Below are 27,083 nucleotides of genomic sequence, written 5' to 3'. Positions count from 1 at the left end.
AGAATGTCTTAGTTTCATAAGTATCATGACCTTCCAATTTCAAGATAATGAGATAGCCATTCCTGCAAACAGAAGGCATTTGTAGTCCCTCTGGCTATCTGTCACACCTCAACAGTTATTTCATAGACAAAATTGAAAGTAAATACAAGAATGTCATTTAGTGTTTGTTCTTATCTATCTTGTGATAATCATTTCTATACATGTTCATACACACCCAGGCATGGTTGGGTGGCTAAGAAGATCAAACTTTATCAAGTGGTTTGGGATTCAGATAGACTTAACTTCAGTGAAATTTGATAGAAGAAAACTGCATGAAAGCCAGCCATACACATGCTGAAAACCATTCTTGTCCATCACTGAACATTGGCAAGTCAAATTAAGACTACCACAAGAAGTCACATTTAACGTATACCAGTATGATGGGAAAGACACAGAAATAATGCATATGTGTTTGTCTCTGTATACTATCACATTTACATCACCTGAACAGTAATGATGTTGTTAATGAGTCCTGTAAACAAAATGACCTGTAGCTTGGTAGATTCAACATGCATAAACCAACAGAATAAAAAATATCTTATAATATTTTGTTTAGTCTATGCTATATCACTTGTGAATGATGACTCCAACAAAAGCAAATTTCCCTCCAGGTTGTGCAAGATGATATTGTGTGTGCTGAGACTGTGTACAGTCCTGTGTCCTACATAAATTCATGGATATATGTCACGTGGGCCTGACCACAGGGTTATGGAAAAAAGGCAGCGACAGGTTGACCTGTTCAACAAAAACAATGGCCTGCAAATTTTAGCCATCTTTAATTGTCTGGCTGACAGGCAGTGAAGATCCTTATGGTAATTTGTTTGATATATGGCATCATCATCGTCATCATCATCATCATCGTTTAACGTCCACTTTCCATGCTAGCATGGGTTGGACGACTTGACTGAGGACTGGTGAAACCGGATGGCAACACCAGGCTCCAATCTAAATTTGGCAGAGTTTCTACAGCTGGATGCCCTTCCTAACGCCAACCACTCAGAGAGTGTAGTAGGTGTTTTTACGTGTCACCTGCACGAAGGCCAGTCAGGCGATACTGGCAATGGCCACGCTCGAAATGGTGTCTTTTATGTGCCACCCGCACAAGCCAATCCAGGGGCACTGGCAACGATCTCGCTCGAAAATTCTGCGGAGGCCAGTCAGGCGGTAATGGCAAATGCCACGCTCAAAATGGTGCATCTTATGTGCCACCCGCACAAGAGCCAGTCCAGGGGCAGTGGCAACGATCTCACTTGGCTTGCCAGGTCTTCTCACGCACAGCACATTTCCAAAGGTCTCGGGCAGTAAGAGATGTTAAAGGCTTTATGCAGAAGTTAAGATTAGAACACTACTCAATAGGTCTCATCCAACCAATACTAGCATGATAAATGTGAATATAAAAATGCTAACCAGAATTTTATTTATTCATATACATGAGTGTGTGTGTGTGTGTGCAGATATGTAGCTAAGAAGCATCTTAGACAAGTGTCTTATAAGTGGATGTGGTAAACAGAAACTGAAAGAAGACTGTCAGATAAATATATATATATATTTTTTTTTTTTTTTAAGTTTCAGCTAAGAGCTGCGGCCATGCTGATGCACCACCATGTTGCTACACTGTTATTACAGGGAGCCTCTTACAATATGTGGCACTTGGTGAAGAATGGAGTTTGATTTAGCAACCCTCATTTGCACCTCCTGCCGCGAGGTAGGTTCATCTGGGACTCTCGATAGGAAGAGGTCCAGCTTTGATTTAAAAATTCCTACATCTACTTTGTGCAGATTCCTCAGGCTCTTTGGGAGAATATTAAAAAGCTGTGGGCCCCTGAATCCCAAACTGTTGCAGTAACTGGTCCTGAAGCGCGATGGCATTGTTGGGATCTTTGGCACTATGCAGTGTCGTCCCGTTCTGGCATTGGTGTAGCTTTCAATGCCAAAATTTGGCACAGTTCCTTCCAGATGTATATTACTGCATACCTCTCCCACCTTCTCTCCAGGGAGTAGAGTCTTAGCTGTTTCAGCCTTTCTCAGTAGCTGAGCAGTTGCAAAGAGACAATCTTCTTTGTGAATCTCCTCTGGATTGCTTCAAGGTCTGCTGTTAATTTCAGACTGGTGGGTGACCACAGCTGTGAGCAGTAATCCAGGCGGCTGAGGACGAATGTCCTCCAGAGGATCATCATGGTTTCCTTATCTCTGGTTCTGAATGTTCTCAGGATCCATCCAGCCAATTGTCTGCACTTTGTTGCCATTCTGGTAATGTGCACTTGGAAAGAGGTATCATCACTCATGTCGATACCCAGGTCACTCACTGATTTAGGCTCTGGGATTGAAATTCCCTGTGGGCCAGTGTACTCTGTAGGTTTCATATTCAGTTTTGGACATTGGTAGCACAGGGCTTGGAATTTTTCAGCATTAAACTGCATATTATTGTCCTCAGCCCATCTGTAAACTGAGTCCAATTCCTGCTGCAGGTGTGCAACATCACTGGAGTTCTGTATTTTCTGCGAGACTTTTGTATCGTCTGCGTAGCTTGCAAGAGTGGCTATCCGGGCACTTGAAGGCATATCCGAGAGAGCGACTATAAAAAGCAATGGTCCCAAGACAGTGCCCTGTGGAACACCGCTCATTATTTGTGTTTTCATAGAGGTGGCTCCATTAGCCACTACTGCCTGACTTCTATCTTTCAGAAAGTCATGTAACCACTCTCCAAGTTTTCCAGTTATGCCAAAATCACGCAGTTTGTGGCATATCACACCATGATCCACTTTGTCAAAAGCTTTTGCAAAATCAAGGTATATTACGTCCACATTTGAGTTGTTGAGTAACTGCCTCAACACCCAGTCGTAATGTTGTAAGAGCTGGGTCAGGCAGCTCCTACCTGGTCGAAAGCCATGTTGGGTATCACTCAACAATTTATTTTCTTCAAGGAATGCGATTAGTTTTCCTCTGATTATCCTTTCCATGACTTTGCTGATGTGTGAAGTCAGAGAGATAGGCCTATAGTTTTTGGCATCTGCTCTGCTTCCCCCTTTATGGATTGGGCATATTATTCCCTCCTTCAGCTTGCTTGGCAGTCTTCCATTTGCGAGAAAGCTCTGGAAGAGGATCTGGAGGGGTTTTGCCAGGGCATGCTTACACGATTTAAGGAGGATTGCTGGGAAACCATCAGGGCCAGCAGTTGAGTTTGTGTCCACTTCATGTATAGCTAGTAGTACATCTTCTTCGCTAATGTTGATGTATTCCATCGTAACTGCCTCACTGGTTAAAAGGGAGGTAGCAAAGAAGTCCACTGGTTTGTTCACTTGTCTGTGCTCCAATAGAGTGGTGAAGACACTTTTGAATTGCTCATTCAGTACCTCACTGATCCTAGTTGGACTGTCTGTGAGGGAGCCATCCTTTTCGAAGAGGGGTCCAATCTTGCAGCGTTCTTTTGTGTAATGAAAGAAGGCCTATATATATATATATATATATATATATATATATTTGAAATATCATATTTCTAAATCTCTCAGAGAGAGTTAAGCAGTAGTGATGCGATAAAGTTGTTGTATATTGTCAACTTAATGTGACAATCCCAATAAGGGAATATACTACTGCTGTTTAGCCCTAGGAAGCTGGACCGCTTCCCGTCAGCCTTGACACAATTACTGTGTCCTTCTGTTTGCGAGGGGGAGACAAACTCCTCCACCCAGCCTAGTCAGCATTCAGGGACATGTTTCTGAGTCTTTGCTCGTCATCAGCCTGAAGTTTGGTAACCAGTGAATAAATTTCACTGTGATTATATATGTTGCGAGGGCTAGACAGACTTCTTCAGCCAACTGGTCATGCTACTTCAGGCTGATGACGAGCAAAGACTCAGAAACATGTCCCTGAATGCTGACTAGGCTGGGTGGAGGAGTTTATCTCCCCCTCGCAAACATAAGTACACAGTAATTGTGTCAAGGCGGACAGGAAGCGGTCCAGCTTCCTAGGGCTAAACAGCAGTAGTATATTCCCTTATTGGGATTGTCACATTAAGTTGACAATATACAACAACTTTATATATATGTATATATATATATATATATATATATATATATATATATATATATATAGGACTCGAGGTATTTCGTGTTGCAAGACAGTGTAGGACTCGAGGTATTTCGTGTTGCAAGACAGTGTAGGAGAGAGAATAGTGATGTCGTTGGAGAGAAATGTGTTCGCATGGATGATGGTACACTTGCACTAAATGAGGATGCAAAGAAAGGTCTGGAGATGCCACTACGATAGATTGCTTAATAAAGAGAATGAATGGGAGGAAGAGAACCTGCCGTATGTCGACCCAATAGAGGGACCAGCTATCCGAGTTGATAGTACCAGGGTAGATAAAGCAATTAAGAGTATGAAGACCGGGAAAGCCCCCGGCCCATCAGGAATCACTGCAGAGATGCTCAAAATATCTGGCAGTGTTGGCTATAGCCTAGTCACCCGTATTACGAACCAGGTGATACACGAAGGAGTCATACCCAATGACTGGTGTAGCAGCATCATAGTCAACTGCTACAAAGGTAAAGGTGACGCTTTAGATACAAATAATTACAGAGGCATCAAGCTGTTAGATCAGGTTATGAAAGTTACAGAGAGGGTCATAGCCCAACTAATTAGGGAGCGAATCAATTTAGATGAGATGCAGTTTGGGTTCGTGCCAGGTAAAAGCACTACTGATGCCTTATTTCTAGTAAGACAACTGCAGGAGAAATACCTAGCCAAGGTTAAACCTCTGTACCTGGCTTTCGTTGACATGGAGAAAGCCTTTGACAGGGTCCCCCGATCCCTTATCTGGTGGTCAATGAGGAAACTTGGGATAGAAGAATGGTTAGTGAGAGCTGTGCGAGCCATGTACAGAGATGCTGCCAGTAAGGTGAGGGTTGGAAATGAGTACAGCAATGAATTCCGGGTAGAGGTAGGGGTCCACCAAGGTTCCGTCCTCAGCCCCCTCTTATTTATCATAGTCCTCCAGGCAATCACAGAGGAGTTCAAGACAGGTTGCCCCTGGGAGCTCCTCTATGCTGATGACCTTGCTTTAATTGCGGAGTCACTATCAGAACTAGAGGAGAAGTTTCAGGTGTAGAAGCAAGGTCTAGAATTGAAGGGCCTTAGAGTCAACCTAGCTAAAACCAAAATCCTAATAAGTAGGAAGGTAGATAAAACACAAACCCCTTCAGGTAGATGGCCCTGCTCAGTATGTAGAAAAGGAGTAGGTAGTAACTCTATAAGATGTACCCGGTGCAAGCTATGGACACATAAGAGGTGCAGCAACATCAAAGGCAGGTTAACTAGGAAGTTAGTTTTTGTTTGTGGCAGATGTTCAGGTGCAATAAAAACTGTAAACAAACAGGAAACAACTATCTCATTCCAGGGTGAAAAACTAGAGGTAGTCGATAGCTTCTGCTATCTGGGCGACCAAGTTAGTAGTGGGGGTGGGTGCGCTGAAAGTGTAGCTGCTAGAATAAGAATAGCCTGGGCAAAGTTTAGAGAGCTCTTACCTCTGCTGGCGACAAAGGGACTCTCACTCAGAGTAAAAGGCAGACTGTATGACGCATGTGTACGAACAGCCATGCTACATTGCAGTGAAACATGGGCTGTAACTGCTGAGGACATACGTAAGCTCGCAAGGAATGAAGCCAGTATGCTCCGTTGGATGTGTAATGTCAATGTGAATACCTGTCAGAGTGTAAGTATCTTGAGAGAAAAGCTGAACATTAGAAGCATCAGTTGTGGTGTGCAAGAGAGACGATTGCGCTGGTATGGACATGTGGTGAGAATGGATGAGGATAGCTGCCTGAAAAAGTGCCACACCCTAACAGTTGAGGGAACCCGTGGAAGAGGTAGGCCCAGGAAGACCTGGGCTGAGGTGGTGAGGCAAGACCTTTGTACATTGGGCCTCACCGAGGCGATGACTACTGACCGAGACCTTTGGAAGTGTGCTGTGCGTGAGAAGACCCGGCAAGCCAAGTAAGATCGTTGCCAGTGCCCCTGGACTGGCTCTTGTGCGGGTGGCACATAAGATGCACCATTTTGAGCGTGGCCGTTGCCAGTACCGCCTGACTGGCTCCCGTAGGATTTTCGAGCGAGATCGTTGCCAGTGCCCCTGGACTGGCTTGTGCGGGTGGCACATAAAAGACACCATTTCAAGCGTGGCCGTTGCCAGTATCGCCTGACTGGCCTTCGTGCAGGTGACACGTAAAAGCACCTACTACACTCTCTGAGTGGGTGACGTTAGGAAGGGCATCCAGCTGTAGAAACTCTTCCAAATTTAGATTGGAGCCTGGTGTTGCCATCCGGTTTCACCAGTCCTCAGTCAAATCGTCCAACCCATGCTAGCATGGAAAGCGGACTTTAAACGATGATGATGATGATGATATATATCATTTAGCATCCGTTTTCCATGATGGCATGGGATAGATGGTTTGAATGGGACTGGTAAGCTAGAGAGCTGTACCAGGTTCCAGTCTGATTTGGCTTGGTTTCTACAGTTGGATGCCCTTCCTAATACCAACCATTCCAAGAGTGCCTTTTATGTGTCACTGGCACTGGCCACGACTACAATGTGTGTGTGTGTGTCTAGAGATCACATAATGGTTGTAAATGAGCATCATCATTTCCAGTCTTCCATGAAAAAGACTGGCCATGGGGAAATATTACCTTGCTTGGAAACAATTGAAGATGGGTAACAGGAAGAGCAACTGATTGTAGAAAATCAATCTCAACAAATTCCATCAGACCCATGCAAGCATGGAAAAGTGAATGTTAAATGATATTTCATATATATATATATATATATATATATATATATATATATATATACACACACACACACACACACACATACATACATACACATGTATGTGTATATGATCATTGTTTGAAATGAAAGTATTGTATGATGTCTTTCATTAATGAGCTATACCAATTCAAAAGCTTCCATGAGTATGGTTTTATCAGACTAACAGATACTAAAATGGAAAAAGTTTTAAAGTACTTTCATGACACAATTTGATTTACAGACAATCTAAAATATACATCTCCCTGTAAAAGTTATAAAAAATAAAGAAAATGATGAAAGAACAAGAATTCTGCAGTCATGGTACGTAAAGATTTTACCAGCAAGTCTTATATTGTCAATGCTAATGCTGTAGAAGTTTTCAAAAATTACCATCATTTGGCTGTCTGACTAACACTGCTCATTCATTACTTAGGATTAAATGGTGTCCCAACGTCTGCAAATTAGATTTAAATTTTATGTGTAAAATTGTTGTGAGGTAAATTGTTGGAGCTAACTTGACTTTGAAATGAAATGAGCATTAGATTCAGGAATCTAAGACTGCAGGTTGAGATGTCACAAAGTGTACAAATCCCACAACAAATGCAAAAATTCCAAAGGACCATTGAACAAAAACAAAGAACTCTGGCAGAGTTATTAAATAGGTAGCAGCAAGAAACAAATTAAAATTTCAGTATATTGATTTCTTTAAATGGAAGATCAATTGTTTTTAAGAGAGAAGGTATAGTTGATTATTTTACTCCTGTATATTATCTTTTCCTGTTTTACAGACATCTCGAACAAGTTGAAGAGAAGTTTGGTACCAGCAGAAGATTGGAACAGAGGCTGGCTACTATTTCTTTAACACGAAGCCTTTAGAAATTCTGATATAACTTCTTATGGACGTGATGTGGTCATGGCCAATATGGTGAAGAAGTTAACGTCATACACATGTGGTCAGGTTCAGTTCCACTGCATGGCACCTTAGGCAAGTGTCTTCTAATATAGTCCCAAGCCAACCAGTCTTGTGAGTGGATTTAATAGAGGGAAACTGAAAGAAGCCCATTATTATATATCATTTAATCTACACTGTATAAAGATAAGAGCTACTAATAGTTTCTTGCTGTGAAGGCATGTGGCTAAGCAGGTTTTTATAACAAGCCTTGTTTCCAAGCAATCCTCAGGCTCATGAGGTTTATCTCTCACTGGATAGAGTATTTTTTTTTTTTGTTGATCTTACCTTAACGGATCATCATCATCGTTTAACATCCGTTTTCCATGCTGGCATGGGTTGGACAGTTTGACTGAGGTCTGGCAAGCCAGCAGCTACACCAGGCTCCAATCTGATCTGGCAATGTTTTTACAGCTGGATGCCCTTCCTAACATCAACCACTCAGATTGTAGTGGGTGCTTTTTACATGCTACCGACACAGGAGCCAGTTAGGTGGGCCTGGCATTGATCACGTTTGGATAGTGCTTTTTACGTACCACCTGCATGGGAGCCAGTAAGGGGGTACTGGCATCAGCCATGTTCGGATGGTGTTTTTTACATGCCACCGGCACGGGACCTTCTCAGGTGGTCCTGGTATATATATGTGTGTGTGTGTGTGTGTGTGTGTGTGTGTGTGTGTGTGTGTGTGTGTGTGTGTGTGTGTGTGTGTGTGTGTGTGTGTGTGTGTGTGTGTGTGTGTGTGTGTGTGTGTGTGTGTGTGTGTGTGTGTGTGTGTGTGTGTGTGTGTGTGTGTGTGCGCGTGTGTGTGCGTGTGTGCATGCGCGCCTCTGTATTGAGATAACATGATATTTGTGAATTCCATTATCATATAAATGGTGCCATTTGTTTCTAATCTTCTATGGAAACATGTCCAATTATGGGGAAATATTACTTAGTTTGGGAATAAGAGAGGGCTGATGACAAGAAGGACATCTGGCCATAGATTCCATCTGACCCATGCAAGTTTGGAAAAGTGTACATTAAAATGATAAGGATGAGGATGCATGGCTGCAAATTCATACAAGAGTATATTATAATTTAAGTTGCTCGCCAAAATTTCACCGAACAATATCATATTAAATAAAACAAGTGAAGTGAAATGTTTGAAACTAAATTATATATCCAGCTTCAAGAAGCTATTAAAACCTGTTCAAGCTACCTTTGAAAAAACTTAAAAACAAATTTATTAAAGCAACTATGGTTTCTACTATGTGACTGCTAGGTCTAAGGAGTGGGTAGGGATAAAATTTTACTCAAAATGTAAATTTAAAATCAGTTGAATTATGAATCAAAAACTTAAAATAATTACAACAACAAATTATTTGAATGGAGAAAACAATGAGGTTTTAATTACAACAAACTGGGAAGGAGAAAAGGGAGAGAGCAGATAAAAGTTAACGGTGTTTTTAATTAAAACATTTCATTGAAACACTCATACTAATGCTATCATTAGGCCCAAGAGTCCAATGAAAAAGTTTCATCCATTTTTTTAAGTTTTGGGGAAGGTGGGGGGGGGGTCCAGGGATGAAAAGGCACTTTATGATAAGACTAAAGTATTTCAATGGGTTTATCATATCAGAAAAGAAAAAAGAAAATTAAAAACAATATTTAAAATCATGAGCATCTCTCTAGTCAGAGAATGAAAAAACAAATTCACTATTTTATTTGAATGAAAAAGTAGGTGGGGGCAGGGGAATAAGGAGAAGGGGAAAGAGAGCAAGCAGTATGATATTGTTATTTGTTTGAATTTATTTTATGTAGTAATTTGTGAACAATAGTCTCATTGATTAACAAGTTTCTAATGGGCCAATCACTGTTCATTGCATTTCTGATAATGAGTGACAAGAGAGTGTCTAACTTGATGCAGAACAAATATCTCAAGGGACATTGTTCATAAAGCACTGGTTTTACAGATTTCTCGCCTATGTATGTATATATATATATATATATATATATATATATATATAAATACACATACATACATACATACATACATACACACACACACACACACACATATATCTATACAAACTGATGGGAGAGAGACACACAAACACACACATGCCCAACATACATACATACACAAATATTCATATACACATACACATATTTGGTCAACCTGAGCTATGGTAGATGACACTTGCCCAAGGTGTTGCATAGTCGGATTGAACCCAAAGCTATGTGGTTTGCAAAGCAAACTTCTTAACCACATAGCCATGCATATCTACATCATGTTAATGTTTGATGAAAGTAATTCACAACATATCAAAATCTTGCATTGCGTTTAAATGCAAATATCCAGTTTGTGAAATATATAAATGAATTTTACATAATGAATGTTTAGTAAAGAGAGGTGGAGTAACTTTAGTTAAAATTATTATAGAAGAATGGGAAAAGATATTTACATTAGATCTCCAGTCAAAAGATTTGAAAAGACAAGCAGATAAGAAGATACTTCAATTTCACTATTTGGAGAGGGAGGAGGGTCAGTAGATTTTAACACAAATATGCCTGAGTAAGAGTTTATGCAATGGTAAAATTGTCTAAGAGGCAAGTCTAGAGGATTAAAAAAAAACAAAGTAAGACTGTGGTTGAGATTAGTTGAGAAAATAGTCATGTCATATATATACCATTGTTGTCTCATTAATCTGAATTTGTTTTCACTGATAAACTATTTTCCATAATTCACAAGAGCTGGTCACTTAACTGCTAAACTACTTTTGAAACTTGTGTGTGTGTGTGTGTGTGTATATATATATATATATATATATATGTATATCCCATGAATTGGGACCAATTAAATACCCACTTTTTTTTTTTTTTTGGTTTTTCATTATTTCATTCCTAGCCATAGTTTTTTTGCTCATCTTTTACACTACAAATAATTTTGAACTTCACTGAATTTTCAAAAATAAATAAAATCCTATGTAAAATTATACTCATAAAAAATGATTATATAAATGTTAACAATGAGTACCAGCAATGTATATACTAAAATATCTGTTATTAGCTAGGAGTAATGGCCTAAAGAACTGATAAACTAAGACCATTTCATAAGCCAGAATGGGAAAATATCACTTGAGTAAACCAAAATCTGATGCTTTTGTTTTCTACTGATAGACTTAAAAGTATTTTTTTATACATTAGAAAAAGGTAAACTTTTAATTAAATTTTTCAATTGACAAATTACCGTTATTGTATAGGATAACTGTCAAAAAACAGACAACTATACAAATGTATACTTAATGATTGCATTAGGCAAAACAAAGTTCGAGTTTCTTTGGTGATTTTGTCAGTCACAGTGAAATCAGTTTAAATATTAAGTATACACTTATACCTAAATGTTTTCTTTTTATATATATATATATATATATATATATATATATATATATATATATATATTTTTTGTTTCCATATATACATGCGCACACACACACAAAGCAAGTCTATGTACATATGCACACGCGTTCTTAGATTGGCTTGTACAGCAATGTAGTCACATACTTCTTACGAAACCGGTGGGTAGTGCTAAGAACCATTACACCATCCTGAAAATAGAAACAGAAAACCAGATGAGAAGTTAATATATTCAATATAAAATAAAATTTATATAAATGTGCCTAGATAACAATTATTTGAATGTACAAATGGATGAGAAGAGATGTGTGAAGTGCCACTCCCAAACAGTTGAAGGAATCCAGGGTAGAGGTAGACCCAGGAAGACATGGGATGAGGTGGTCAAGCATGACCTTCAAACATTGGGCCTCACAGAGGCAATGACGAAGGACCGAGACCTCTGGAGATATGGTGCGAATGCGAAAACCTGGCAAATAAAGTGAGTTCATAGCTGTATCCCACACCAGTTTTGCATAACCAGCCCCAGCCCATTCAAAAGTACCTTAGATCCTAGGGCAACCTGCTGTGCTTGAGACCTATTGAGTCAAGTACATCAACATCAAAATTAAAATCAAATGGAAATTGTAGTTGTGATACCCATGCCAGTGGCATGTAAAAAGCACCATCTGAACGTGGCCGATGCCAGCCCCACCTTCACTGGCTTCCATGCCGGTGGCACATAAAAAGCACCAACCAATTGTGGCCATTGCCAGCCTCCTCTGGCCCCTGTGCTGGTGACATGTAAAAAGCACCCACTACACTCATGGAGTGGTTGGCGCTAGGAAGGGCATCCAGCTGTAGAAACACTGCCAGTTCAGACTGGAGCTTGGTGCAGCCTCCTGATTGCCCAGACCCCAGTTGAACTGTCCAACCCATGCTAGCGGTTGTTAAAATGGACGTTAAACGATGATGATTATAATTAAATTGATCTGATCAGCAAGATTTTCAACTTGAAAGTTTTTACCAGAACTAAAAAACCCCTTTTCTTCCTGATTTCAAGGGCTTCTTAAATTGAAATTGGTTACTTAACATGTGCTACACAGGAAAAGTTTACAAGTGCTCAACTTCCAGGAATTAGAATTGCTTTACAACTAACAACTCTGACAAGTTATTTGTTAATTTAAATTCCTTATACTTTTCAAATAGGTGCAAATATGGCAGAGTTCTTCTGCTTAAAAATTTTCAGAGTCATATGAAAATAGGAATTATTTCTATGACATTTTGGTTCTCACCATACTATACGTATTGCAAAAGAAATACACTTACATTGGTCATGTATCAATCTTTTTACACATCCCAAATAGGTACTACAATAAACATGATGGGTTCACTTCTTACCTTTGGCCACTTCTCTTGCAAACAAAATAAAGTTGTTTTTTTATTCTACTCATAAACCTGAATTCATTCTAAGTAGATAAAATCTTTAGCAGTGTCACAGCCTCACACAGACATGGAAGTTTCAAAAACAAGTAGCATAATTATGCTGAGGTTCTGAACTGTTACTTAAAAAGTTAATGTTGCAAATTAATTAAAACAAAAGGATGAAAATGCTTTTAAAATTTTACCTTAATTGATAAGGCGTACAAATGATTTAGCATAACATGGTTGGGCTCAGGTAAAAGTATTGGTTCACACTGTAAAGAAAAGAAAGGAAAATACAATAATGTCAAATAAACTAACTGATATTAATTTATTTGTTGCTGACAGCACTCAAGATAACAGGGTTTTGGAACATCGAATAAATGGTCAGCAGTCCCATAAAGATATTTGCATTATAAAAAGGTATGAAACTATTACTAAACATATTGTATATAATGGATACTATATATTGTAAATACATCATTGATTGTAAATAACCCCTGCTAGCAACAAAGGGCTTCCCTCTCTCAGATTGAAAGGCAGATTGTTTGATGCCTGTGTGCGAACAGCTATGCTGCATGGCAGTGAAACATGGGTTATGACAGTCGAAGACATGCATAGGCTTGAAAGAAATGACGCCAGTATGATTCACGGGATGTGCAATGTCAGTGTGAATGTTTGACAAAGTGTGAGCGTCTTGAGAGAAAAGCTAAGCATAAGAGGAATCAGATGTGGTGTGCAAAAGAGATGACTGCACTGGTATGGTCATGTGATGCATATGGATGAGGACAGCTGTGTAAAGAAGTGCCAATCTCTAACTGTGGAGGGAACCTGTGGTAGAGGTAGACTCAGGAAGACATGGGATGAGGTGGTGAAGCATGATCTTCAAATTTTGAACCTCACAGAGGCAATGATTGATGACCAAGAACTTTGGCGATGTGCTGTGCATGAGAAGACCCATCAAGCCAAGTTCACCCATGCTGGTGGCACATAAAGAATATCTTTTGAATGTTGGGCTTCACAGAGTCAAAGTGGCTGAGTTCCTCTCGAGCATTTGGCCTCACAGAGGCAAAGTGGCTGAGTTCCTCTCGAGCATTGGGCCTCACAGAGGCGAAGTGGCTGAGTTCCTCTCAAGCATTCAGCCTCACAGAGGCAAAGTGGCCGAGTTCCTTTTGAGGGTTGGACCTCACAGAGGCAAGGTGGTTGAGTTCCTTTCGAGAATTTGGCTTCACAGAGGCAAAGTGGCTGAGTTCCTTTCGAGTGTTGGGCCTCACAGAGGTAATGATCAAGATCTTTGGCATTACGTCGTGCTTGAGAAGAAGACCCCTGAAGCTGAACAAAATCGCAGTCATGGTATATACAATGGCATCCAGCCATAGAAAACCATGCCAAATCAGACTGGAGTTTGGTGCAGCTTTCCAATGTGCCAGCCCAGTCAAACTGTCCAACTCATGCCAGCATGGACATTGGACGCCAAATGAGAATGATGACGATGCATACCTTCTATTTGTTTGCATGTGATTCTGCATGCTTAAGGTGATTGTTAGTTCCATAGGCAACTTGGCTTGTCTATTGATAGAAATTTCAGAATATGAAGGATCCCAAGTGAATATAATAATATTTATTAAACTGCATGACAAGCCAGTTCATATCCTACCATCAGTCCTACAATGTGGCCATAGTTACAAGGCCTTCATTGAATTCAAATCAGGTTGTTTGTAATAAGTTGAACAGAGACTACTAGTTTGATTTTTTCCCAAATACACCATATAAAGAAAATTACACATCAGGTGATGGCAACCTGGCATTCAAAATAAAGACTACACACCAAAAACATTTCAAATCTGAAGTTTTTGGTTGCAATGTACTTCAAAATAGCAGGACATGCAGCGTCTTTCTAATAATGTACCTCATGGCAAAAATTAACCTGATAAAATATAAGCTAAGCATGGTATACAAATTTCAGAATCTCTTCTTCAGAACCAATTGACCAGGGAAAATGTATATATTGCAACCATTTCTGTAAACCTCTAGAGTAGCAAATGCCAAGTCCTTTTTAGTGGTCTCACTCATGTTCAATTTTACATTTTTTTTTTCCAAGCTGACACAAAACTGGGATACACAAAAATTATAGAAGTGATATTCTACAGTCAGATGACTTTTCTGATCATGGCCCTTAATCATTTTCATGTAAAGTACTTTATTCCACAACATCATATGAACTGATGAACTGCCAGACCTTTTTCGTTTGTAAGAGACATATTAAAACTACCAGCTGGGTAGTGTCAATGTAAAGACACAGAGTGACAAACATACATACATACATATATATAGTAAATTGTACTATGGGTAGATTTTTGTATATTGCTGTAGTAGAAACTGTAAAATTATTTATTAAATTTATTGCTTTGTTAAACAAAACAAATCTGTTATGATATAGTCAACTATCATACCTCATTTTGTTTCTATTATATTTACTTGTCAATGGAAACCAACACTAGTTTCCATCAATTCTAATGATTATACTTTGCATATCAAATGTCTTTCACCAAATTATCCTTTTCTTCAATCAGCAAAAACAGTTTTCTCCAAGACAACTATAGCATTTAATAGAAGCTTTTAACCTGACAGCATTTAATGTCATACAAATTCAAACATTAATATCTCAAAGAGTAGCTCTGCCTTGATACAGATAATACTACTCCAGCAATAACCATGTAACTCCATAATATTACTCCATTAATGACCACCTCTACAAACCCTAAATATACCTTATTTTTGAATCATCAACTTGATAAAGAAAACTTTTGTTAAACATTTTCCATGCTAGATCCTCAGTTGCTCTTTCTCTTCGCCTTTTCTATGCTACGGTCAAGGAGCCTACAACTGAAAACTTATCTGAAATCAACAACCTCAAATCCAAATGCTTCATGCTCCTTGCTGTCTTTATTGGTTAATATCCCTAAATCAATAATTGATAAAAGCAATTCTAATGAGAGTTCATCACTTTCAGTCTTTTGAAACAACTCAAAGAAATAAACAGTGTTACTTACATGGGCAGGAGTATCTTTATTCAGAATTACTTGCAGTAAATGAGGAGGAATGAAAGGTGGACCAGCTATTTTATCTGACCGCCGTGGAGGTATTTCTTGACCATAATCACCTGATGGGGAACCAGCAACATCATCTGATTTAGACAGCAAAAAATTTAGGTAAATTCTAAAGTAACAAATTTTATCAGTAAAATATGAAAAGCATCATCATTCCATTTAAGTTCTAAAAACACCATCAGTTTAATGTTTCATCCTTGAATTCAAGGTTTGTCTTTCCCCCATGCTTCATTTCAACTAATTTTAGATGTGCTTTTCTCTTATATAAACCCTAAATAGATAAGTCTAGAAAAGTACATTAAAATAAATTATATTATCCAACTAAAATTTACAAAATGAGGCCAAACCATAGCAAGTAAAAGTTGGCTTAGACCTCGAATGTTTAGCAACAGCTTTCACTGTAGGCTGCTGTATAAAATGTTAGCAGTTTTTAATGTCACTGACAATTAAAATAGATTTCATTAATAAAGGTGAAAATTAAAAAAAATTACCATTGCCTAGAACACTAAGCCTTAAAAATAAGATGACAGAAAATCAAGATCAGAGAAATGGAGAGAGGCTACATTGCAGGTCGAAACAAACTATAACAAAGGAAAATATATACAATTGTTATTCCATAATGTAAAAGAAGGAAAGCAACCTGCCCAAGCTCTGGATGTATTATTTCTCTTTCTTAACACATGTTGAGTCCAATTATTGAAGCAAGGACTCTAGAGCAAGATGTCCAGCATACATTCTTATTGAGAAGCTAAGTCCTCTATTGGACAGTTTGTATTCCAGGTAAAAAACAAGATAATCGAACAACCTAATAATTAGGAAATTTCTAATGACTACTAACTGAACTAAACCAGCAGTCAACTGCTATAACAAAAACATAGAAGGTACTTACTTTTTCTTTTATTACCAGAATTTTCACTGTCAATTGCCAGGGCTTCAAATACTTCAAAATCACTTTTGTTAACAACTACCACATTATTCAATGTCCCCATTGAGTTTGGAACTGTCGGCTGAAAGTAAAAAAAAGAAAAAATTTGATCAGTTAACGATGGCCAAAAAATCCTTTTTAGGTAATAAAAAGTTACAAAATATGCACAATAGTTTACCCTTTAAAACTTACCCATCTGATCATATAAAGATAAAATTATGTGCTGATTGAAGACTATGATTTTTAAACTTACAAAACTAAATCATATTGGTAGATTCAACAAAAAAGCTTTCAACTTCAGTAAAATTTCCTTTAAAATCTATGCTGTGAATATGGTTCTATCTATCCTGTGAATGGGGTTCAGAAGTTTGCTTCACAACCACATGGCATATCAAGGATGTGTCTTCTATCATAGCCCCAGGTCAATTAAAGCCTCCTGATTTGGTACACAGAAACTGAAAGAAACTGGCCAGATAAGTGTTTTTGTATATGAGAGAAAGTGCATATTTCCTTGTTTATATGTATTTATTCACTGATTGTAAATAATATCTTTGTTAGTAGTGTCATTTGCTTGCAGTCAGAACACATCCAGGCTTTTAGACATGTGTGATTTTTGTAAGCAAAAGGTTTATTCATCAAGTATCCTTTGTTTCTAGTTCTCCATATAAACATCATGTATGTCATTCAGTTGTCTAGAAGATAATTATCTCATTTAGAAACAAGTGGGAATTGGCAACAAGAAGAGCGTCCAGCCACAGAAAAACTCTGCTTCAACATATTTACGCTTAACTTATGCAAGCAGAAAAATGTACACATTAAAATGATCACAATCAGAAATTTGGAGAAGTAGTCACAAATGAGCAGATAAGTTTTGCTGTCGATTTCAAATAGATCTGTTCCTAATTTTTTCCATGGTGCACTGATAATGTCATGAGGTATCAGTGGTTCTTTGTTGTTGACAGTTGCATATTCTTGGCATATTTGATAGAATCTGCACATTTCTTCGATGTCTTTGTTGATGTTTGTCCAACAGACGCCTTCAAGAGCATGAAGTTTGGTCTCTTCTATCCTTTGATAAGAGGCATGGAGCTGTACTAGAATGTCATGTTGTAGAGGAGATATCAACAGTTGTGTCCCTTTGAAGAGGATTCCACCATCTACAGCCAATTCATCTCGAAAAGACCTGTATGTCTTTATATCATCTGGGACTTGTTTGATGTTGTCTGGCCACCCATAGGTGATTGTTTCCATCAGTGTAGCCAAAGTAGAATCTCTGCTGGTGAACTCGCGCAGTTGGTAATGTTTGTTGATGGAAAAATTGACAAGGTCAAACTCAGATTGGTGGACTTCTCCAGCAGTCAATTCGATCCCATCTACTCTCAAGTCCAGGTCAATGTCTTCATTGTCACCACGGCTTGGGAGGCAAGAGAGGGTGTTAGCTAATGTCATGGTAAACCCTGGGCAGTACTTGATTTTGAAATATCCCTGAATTTTCTGGAGCGTCCTTTGTAGTCAGGGTGGTGCTCGAAGAAGGGGTTTTTCTGTGATTACCTCCAGGGGTTTGTGGTCTGTGAATACTTCAAATGGAAGTCCATAATGGTATGTGTGGAAACAGGCGATTCCAAATACCACAGCCAGCATTTCACGATCAATATTTGGGTAGTTTGACTGAGTTGCTTTTGATGCAAATGCCACAGGTTTGCCATCTTGTATGACAAGCTGCTCCAAGTCCTTTCAAAGAGCTGTCTTCCTTGAATCCTGTTGGTTTCTGTGGGTCAAAGAACCTGAGGTTTGATTTCTGTGAAATGGTAAATTTAAGTTTTCCAAAGCAGTGTATGTGGTCTTCAGACAGCTCAAATGGTATATTTTTCTTGAAGAGGTCCCTTAATGGTTGTGCTTCCATGCTGAAGTTTGGAATGAATGTTGCAAAGCAATTCATCATTCCCAAGAATTTTTGCAGCTCTTCCTTGTTTTCTGGAATAGGCATGTTTTAAATGTCACAAACTTTTGCAGGGTCGGCATAAATCTCAGAGATTTAGAAATGTATTATTTCTAAATTCTTCAATGATTTCGTCCATTCTAGCTTGAAAGATATCTTGAGATACCTTTAGACCAAATGGCAATCTAGTCCGACAATAATTTCTAAATGGAAGGTTGTGAGCAGCTGGCTTTCTTCATCCAGATGAACTGACCAGTATCCTGCTTTTGCATCTAGTTTGCTTACAATGCCAGAACCAGCAAACTGAGGGTTCAACTTTTCCACCATTGGGATTTTGTGGGAGCATCTTTTCAGTGCTTGATTAAGTTTTTATGAGTCGATGCAGATGCAAAGTGATTCTTCTCTTTTTTACGGAATATACCATGCTTGAACACCAATCTGTTTGTTGGTTCACAGGCTTGATGACCCCCATTTCTTCTATCTTCTGGAGATCAATCTTGAGATTTTTCAGATGAACTGAGCATTTCTGAGGTAGGTTAATGAAGGGTTCCGAGCCTGCTTTTATGTATAGTTGTGCAGGTTCTTTGAAGTTACCCAGGCTGTTGAAAAGATTTGGGTATGTTTCTTTCAGGCCTTCGATCCATGACATGATCACAATGTATTGTGATTAATTTCATTACCTTACATGTTGGTAATCCGAATTTTGATTCAATATATTTATCTTGTTTTACCACTTCCATCATATTGTGCCATACAAGCACTCCAATAACGCGATGCAGAGTGGTTGGTTGTCTATTCGACTGTCGTCCCCCCTAGCCTCCAAGCTGACCACCTTTTATCCACAACAGCGTATTTAACAATGTGAAATTAAGTACATTTAGTTTCATATCATTACAACAGATACCACATAAAATTCTGAATGGAAGAGACTATAAAGGACAAGGGCTTAAATACTGTTTAAACAAGGATTTGTCACAGAAGAATTTTTTCTGTGTGTCAACACCATATTGTGGACAGAAGCAATAACTGTTTAAAAAACATTTTAAACAATATATTTTCCAAAACGTACACATATTTCAGACAATAATGACAAAAACTTCACATAACATTTCAGAATATTACCTAACAGGGAGTACTATTATTATCTCCCATCAAAGCCTCACAAAATACTTTTGTTAAAAAAATCACATCATTTCAATAAAAAATAAGCCTGTAAACATAACATTAAAAATTTTTTAATTCAATATAAATGGACTATAAAAAAAAAAACACCTTTATAGAGCTACACATGCTCAGCTGTTTGGTAAACAACCTGCCTGCCATAGGTTTGTAGAATCAGACAGAGTTGACTAAGGGCTACAGAACAACATTCACAAACATTATCATACCTGATAGGATGTCTAGAGAACAACAGCTCTGATATTATGACGAGCACTGTTTGGTTTATGGTCAAGATGATTTTTTTGATAACCAGATACACTTACTAGTTAGTAGGTTTCACAGGGTGATAGAATTAATTACAGCTATAAGGGGTTACTGCACTATAAAACTAATATTTATTGCCATAAAAAGAAGTGGACTATTGAGTTCACAAAATGATAGACATGTGAGTTGACTTGCTCAATTTCAAATAAGGCTTCTCATTTATAAAGGAATATTCATTATATGTTGCATGTGATCTTAGTTTTTATTCCTCAAGCCTTTTCTGAATTGCCATACTAAAACTAAGCTACAGTCTTGCCAGAATTCAATCCTACAGGATAGTACTGATCAATAACAATAGTTATTGACAAGGTATAAGGTGAAATTTTGTTGGGGACAATTTCACAGAAGCAACTCCAATATATTTCTAGTACCTGTAATTTCACTAGGTAGAGAATTTGACCTCAGAGCATAAGGTATGTAAGGAAATAATGCAAAGCACAGAGCCCAATGCTCAACCATTTCTGCTTACTCCTGAATAATAATAAAAAAAAAAAGTGGCTGTGTGGTAAGAAGCTTGCTTCCCAGCCACATGGTTCCAAGTTCAGACCCACTGTGTGGCACCTTGGGCAAGAGTCTTCTATAACTTCAAGCCAACCAAAGCCTTGGGAGTGGATTTGGTAAAATGGAAACTGAAAGAAACCCATCATGTGTGTGTCCACAATCACTTGACAACTGACGATGGCATCTTTACATCTCCGAAACTTAATGGTTCGGCAAAAGAGACCTAGTATTTCTTTTTAAGTACTAGGGTTAAAAAGATTTTTCTGGAATCAATTTCTTCGACTAAAGGCAGTGCTCCAGCATGGCCACAGTCAAATGACTGAAACAAGTAAAAGAATAAAAGAATACAAAGTCAATTTTGGTTGAATAAAGTTATTTGGTTGATTGAATAACCCCAGTATATTGCTAGATCTTGAAGAGAAGATAAAATTTAATCAGCTGGAATTTTAACACAGTATGGGGCACTAAACTGGATACCATAAAGCATCTAAACTAGAATGCTACAATCTCAGTTATCTCCAACAATATTTCAAATTGGAAGAAATAATCCTGAAATGAAATTAAAACAAAATAAAGAAAACAATCACTGCTTAAACCTGGCCACCCAACATCATGAATTTCACAACCAAATCCCTCAAACCCCATCCATCTTTTGTTTCTTTTACAAAAAGGCAAGGCACATTGGATAATGCCTGCAAGAAAAAAAAAAAAAAAAAGGATGATCATGTCTGGAATACCTTTGATCAGTGGTTCCCAAACTATGAGTCGCGACCCACTGATGGGTTGCGAACGGAATCCTAGTGGGTCGCAAAAAGTTATAAAATTCCGCATTAGCTTTAACTACTGTCTGTCGAGATAGTTCAAGACTAGTGTTTTCAATACCAGACTGGTTGTTTTATAAAGCAGTAGGCTTTTTTCATGAACTTAACAAATCAGAGGTGGTCATTTTCTCAAGTTATTTATTCGTACATAATCGTAAAAAGGAAAAGTCTGTTTTTACCTATTTATAGAGAACTTTAACTAGGCGCAGTACAACACTGATCGAGCCGATAACAGTTACTGCTTCGAAGTTTTGTATTAGAGTTAATACCTGCCCATAGGGTATGGAGACGTTGAAACAGTTATAAAATGTTTTGTTTCACATTTAATATAAATGAGGCCTTCTCACAGGCCTCACTGAAAATGTAATCTGAAATAAATTTGTTTCTTTCATTAATGTTTTTACCCAGTAGAGTTAAGTGGGTCGCCATAAACTGGCGTCATAAATAGTGGGTCGTGTCTCTAAAAAGTTTGGGAACCACTGCCTTTGATCATAAGTTCAGTCAGGGTTGACCAAGGGCTAAACAATAACTACCATACTAAATTTCAATATAATTAAAATCAATCTTTACAACTTAAATAGAACATTACCTCATTCTGGTCATGCAGCCATTGACCATCCACATAGAATTTGTATTGGTGTTCTCCCTCAGGAAGATTCAAAATTGTGAAGAAATCACCATTACTATAAAAACAGATTAAAAAGAGAGAAAAAAAACAAATAACATGAACAAAAAATATTAGATCAGAAAAAAAAAATCCCTGTTGTTGAACTAACCCCATATAATAAACTTACATAATGAGTTCAGTTAACTTTAATCTTTATTTCTTTTTAAAGTTTATCAGCCATTTTCGATGGCTGGAATGAGTGAGATGATTTTTGGTTAAATCTAAGCAGCTGCATCTTAATGAACTTAGAAGCTTCAGGTGATTAAAATATACAGCTTCATCAAGGTGTACAACTAAGAGCTATGGTAATGGTGGTATCTTTACTATTAATTCTTACATAGCCACAATTCAGATTTAGAGTTAGGTCAAATCTACCATACATTTTCTAAAGATACTAATTCATTAAATGAAGAAGATCCAGTGAATTAAATATATACTGGAGTTATGGTTTTATAAGTTACTGTTTAATCACAGTACCTACTTCAAACCAATATCAGAGACGCCAAGATAGCAGTACTAGCTACTATAAATACAAGATTTAGCAAAGAGCAAATACTGTAGCAGTGACAGGGGTTAAAGAGCATACAGATGAAAATGCAATCCTATCTCAGCTTAGCCTAATCTATAGAATGTAAATGCTCAAATGCATGCACATGCACTGCAACAATACTTAGTGCATCATACCAAATAAAAGAATGATCATTTCACCGACTCAGGGTGGCTGAGAACTAAATTAGATACTTTAAAGTACCAAGGAAATGTGAATTCAGGTCACACAGCCGAAGGTCAAAGTACTAACAATACACAAAAATTAAGAATAGCTAACCCTTATATACTGGTAGAGAACCAGTATTGTGATGAATGTATTTTGTGGAAAGCGAAAAGAGCTTGAAATGGCAATCAAAATCAGGTGTGGCCTTAGGTTACCAGAATAAGAAATGTCTTGAGGGTAGAAATTGTAGAGAAGGGAACACACCATTAGATCAAAGGTTGTTTTCTTATATTATCAACCTCCAAGCAATGATAAGCAAGCTATTTTATCTAGCACTAATAATTCTACTACTCAGCACCTTCAATAAGAACAAATAAAAAATCCAGTGAAGGAGGAATATATTTGAAGATAAGTCACAGTTGTCAGTGTATCTTTGCCCATACTTAATATAACAATCAACAGTAATATTAGTAGCAATTCTCTATACATGCATTAATTTTAGCACAGAGTGTATGCTGCTTGTGTATACACTGCAATGTTGCATATGGATGATTTGCCAAGGCTACAAAGAAATGAGGCAAGCATGCTCTGCTAGCTTTATAAAGTTAGTATGCATAAAGACAAAATACAAATGGACTGAGGAAATCAGATGTACTCCAAATAGGTGAAACCTGCAGAAAGAAACTGAGGACAACATGGGAAGAAGTGAAGAAAACAAACTTCACAAAACATGCATCCATTGGAGATGTTTAATATTATACTTAAATCTTCATATAAACTGCTTTGATTAAATCTTTTACCAACAGCCGTCAATTCCGTTACTCTCTTCTATCACCCTTTCACTTTGTACTCTCCCAATGCACTTGCTCCAGATTGCATCTGTTCAATCTCTACCTTTCTCTTTAATTAGGTTCTTTTCTATTATTGTTTCTTCTATCACACTCATTTCCTATTCAGTAATATGGAGGGCAAAAAAAAAATGAATAGAGATAATGCAAGAGAGGACGCTTTAGTTTTACCAGAATGAGACCTCTCTGATGCCAGTGAACAAACAGAAACAATGTAGGGTAGAGAGTACTCTAATCTTGCTTGGGACATGACAAACTTTAGTACTGGTGCTACTATAAAATATATAATGTACACCCTATAACATATTTGAAAATAAGAAATCTGGTCATAGAATCTAAGCTAAACATGAAATGCACTCAAACCACAATAACCTGTCCAAGCCAAGCTAGTATGGATAAACAGATGCAAAATGAGGGGGATTAGAGTAAAAGAGAATGTTTTGTTTCAAAAAGGAAGAAATTAATAGTGTTATTACCATATATATTATAATCACTGTTTTAATACCCATTTTTCCGTGTTTGCACATTTCATATAGAATTTGTTAAGGCAAATTTTCTATGGCTTGACATCCTTCTTGTCGCCGACCCTCACAATTCCAAGCAAAGTAATATTTCCCTATGGCTGATGAAAATGGATGACACTGCTTGTACGATGAGGCTTGCTTACAATTATTACACAATGTGAGAACACAAATACACACACACACATATATGCTGATCTTCTCTTGTATTATGTAGCCCCAGGAAGACCAAATCTGGTAAATGGATTTTGTGAATGAAGACTGAAATAAACCCATCAGATACATATATGCATATGTGCACATGTGTGTTTGTGTGATTGAGATTGTATTTCCTTCTTTTTCGGTGTTCACTAAACAGTGGCCTCCTTAACAATGTAGGACAGTGTAATTTACTTGCAGTCAACTGCAAAAGTGTGTCAAGGTTCTTAACATCTTCACATCAAGTTCAGGTTGCTTATTGTTCAAAAGACTAGGAAATTATCACTTCACTTGGAGACAGGTGAGAGTAGCATTAGGAAGGGTATCTAGCTGTAGAAAACTACTCCACATATGGAAAAGTAGACATTAAAATAACAATCCTGCATACACAAAATATTTGTTAATTTATAAAAAGTAGCCATGTTACAGACATAGAAAACAAATGGAAAAATTCTGCAAAAGAACTATTATTATGAATAGAATCTGTAATAAAATGAATATCAACTTTATAAATCACAAATTCGTTTGTTTTTTTTTTAAACAAAATTAGGTTTTCTTTTTTTATGACACTCTCCCTTTTGTTTTTCAATATAATCTATAAGAGGAGGATACAAAACTTTTTTTATATGTATCAATGTCCATAACTAGAAATAAGTCTTATTTGATTTATAGTTTTTCTGGAGATTATATATATATATATATATATATATATATATATATATAGTCATATGATGTATGTTTACATAAGAGTAATTTTTTTTTAATATTTTACAGTACATGAGATTATTGTCATGCCTTCATTTCACTGTGACATATGAATCATCAAAAAAATCTAAAGAATTGCAGAATTTTATATAGATTTAATAAACCACTTAGTTTAATTTGACAAAAGTATTCATTTCATATTTTTTATTCCAAACTTGCCTTCTTAATAAAACATCAATATTTTACAAGATGTTGCTTTACCTTGAGAAGTTATAAGAAAAATTTCTTAGAAAACACAACTGACTGGATAAGGTTATTTTTCTCCCTTGTTTATTTATTTCACCTACATTTTCCATCTCTTTGTATCTTTTTACATGCCACTGGCACAAGGGCTGGTCAGGCAGTACTGGCATTGGCCATGCTTAAATGGTGCATTTTATGTGCCACCAGTATGGGAGCCAGTCAGGCAGCACTGGCAACAACAAGCTTGAATTGTGCTTTTTACGTGCCAATCAGGTGGTACTGTCATTGACCACGATGATGACTTCACTTGCCTCAACAGGTCTTCGCAAGCGCAGTTTATTGCCCAATCATTGAAGGGTACTCTCAAATGGGCTGGTTATGCTGCACTGGCATAGGCCACAGTTACAGCCTCACTTGGCTTGCTGGGTCTTCTGAAGCACAGCATATCTCCCAAGGTCTCTGGCACTTGTCATTGCCTCTGTGAGGCCCAACATTCAAAGGTCATGCTTCAACACATCATCCCAGGTTTTCCTGGGTCTACCTCTTCCACAGGTTCCCTCTACTGCTAGGGTGTGACACTTTTTCACAGCTGTCCTCATCCATATGCAACACATGACCATACCAGTGCAGTTGTCTCTCTTGCACATCACATGTGATGCTTCTTATGTCCAACTTTTCTCTCAGGGCACTTACACTCTATCCTGTATGCACACTTACAATACACATCCACCAGAGCATACTAGCTTCATTCCTTGCAAGCTTACGCATGTCCTCACCAGTCACAGCCCATGCTTCACTACAATGTAGTAAGGCTGTTCATACACATGCGTCATACAGTCTACCTTTTACTCTGAGTGAGAGGCCCTTTGTCATCAGCAGAGGTAGAAGCCCTCTGAACTTTGCCCAGGCTATTCTTATTCTAGAAGCTATGCTCTCAGAGCAACCACCCCTGCTAATGACTTGGTTGCCTAGGTAACAGAAACTATCAACTACTTCTAGTTTTTTCCCCCTGGAACATAACGGAAGATGTTTTCTGCACATTTTCATTGTTTATTGCCCCTGAGCATTTACCACACACAAAAACTATCTTCCCAGTTAGCCTTCCTTTGATATTGCTGCACCTCTTATGTGTCTATTGCTTACACCAGGTACATCTTATGGAGTTTCTACCTATGCCTTTTCTACAGATCGAGCAGGGCCATCTACTTGAAGGGATTTATGGTTTGTCTGCCTTCCTGATCTTTGGTGGACCCCTACCCGGAATTCTTCAATGTACTTGTTGCCAAAGATGTATTATCTAATTTTGAAAACATCACTATAAATGTCAACAGACAAAAAAGTGCACCAACTTTTTCAGTGACTTGGAAATATTCTTGCTGAGGAGGTAGGAGTTAAATAATCAATAAAAATATGCCTCAGAAACTGGTAAGTATAGTTTGCATTTAAAGTAAAATATATTTCAGTAAAAAGAAATCAAATCTATACAATCTACCCAATTTGATCCCCTTTAAACAGAAAACAAAACTGACTTTTAAGAATAAAATGTGTAACAAAAATAGCAAAAAATAAATTTCATTCATATTATGCATTGTCAACTTCTTTCTCTGTTCAAATTGTAGAAACAAGACAACAAAGATTTTCAAGAAGTGATGTATTTAATATATGTAAATTATGTATGTAGCTCTTGTAATCTGAAGAATTATATTCAAGAAAAGACCAAGATTATTTCTGAATAAGTTACAGAAAGCATTAATAAATAAAAAAAATAAATAAATGATAAAGAAGACACATAAGAGAAGGCTCATGAAAATTATTCTGGAAGGG

At 37.6% G+C, this 27,083-nt stretch overlaps 1 protein-coding gene across 3 annotated transcripts in view; it reads right to left on the bottom strand.

The window, feature by feature from the left end:
• Positions 1-11,209: 11,209 nt before the first annotated feature.
• LOC106872364 (5'-AMP-activated protein kinase subunit beta-2) overlaps positions 11,210-27,083 on the bottom strand; it is a 37,537-nt gene continuing 21,663 nt past the window's right edge. The window contains exons 4-8 of one of the 3 annotated variants that reach the window (XM_014919332.3): positions 21,955-22,048; positions 16,584-16,701; positions 15,638-15,747; positions 12,791-12,859; positions 11,210-11,377 (exon numbers count right to left, since the gene is read on the bottom strand). In XM_014919332.3, the coding sequence (XP_014774818.1) occupies positions 11,300-11,377; positions 12,791-12,859; positions 15,638-15,747; positions 16,584-16,701; positions 21,955-22,048 (469 nt within the window). In that variant the 3' untranslated portion in view covers positions 11,210-11,299. Of the gene's footprint in view, positions 11,378-12,790; positions 12,860-15,637; positions 15,772-16,583; positions 16,702-21,954; positions 22,049-27,083 lie in introns of all 3 variants that reach the window. The other 2 variants (XM_014919333.3, XM_014919331.3) reach the window with 2 other exon arrangements.

The sequence above is a fragment of the Octopus bimaculoides genome, chromosome 3 (genome assembly GCF_046866305.1).
Source record: "Octopus bimaculoides isolate indiv1 chromosome 3, ASM4686630v1, whole genome shotgun sequence".
NCBI classification, from domain to species: Eukaryota; Metazoa; Mollusca; class Cephalopoda; order Octopoda; family Octopodidae; genus Octopus; species Octopus bimaculoides.
This window is presented reverse-complemented; position numbering and strand designations above follow the sequence as displayed.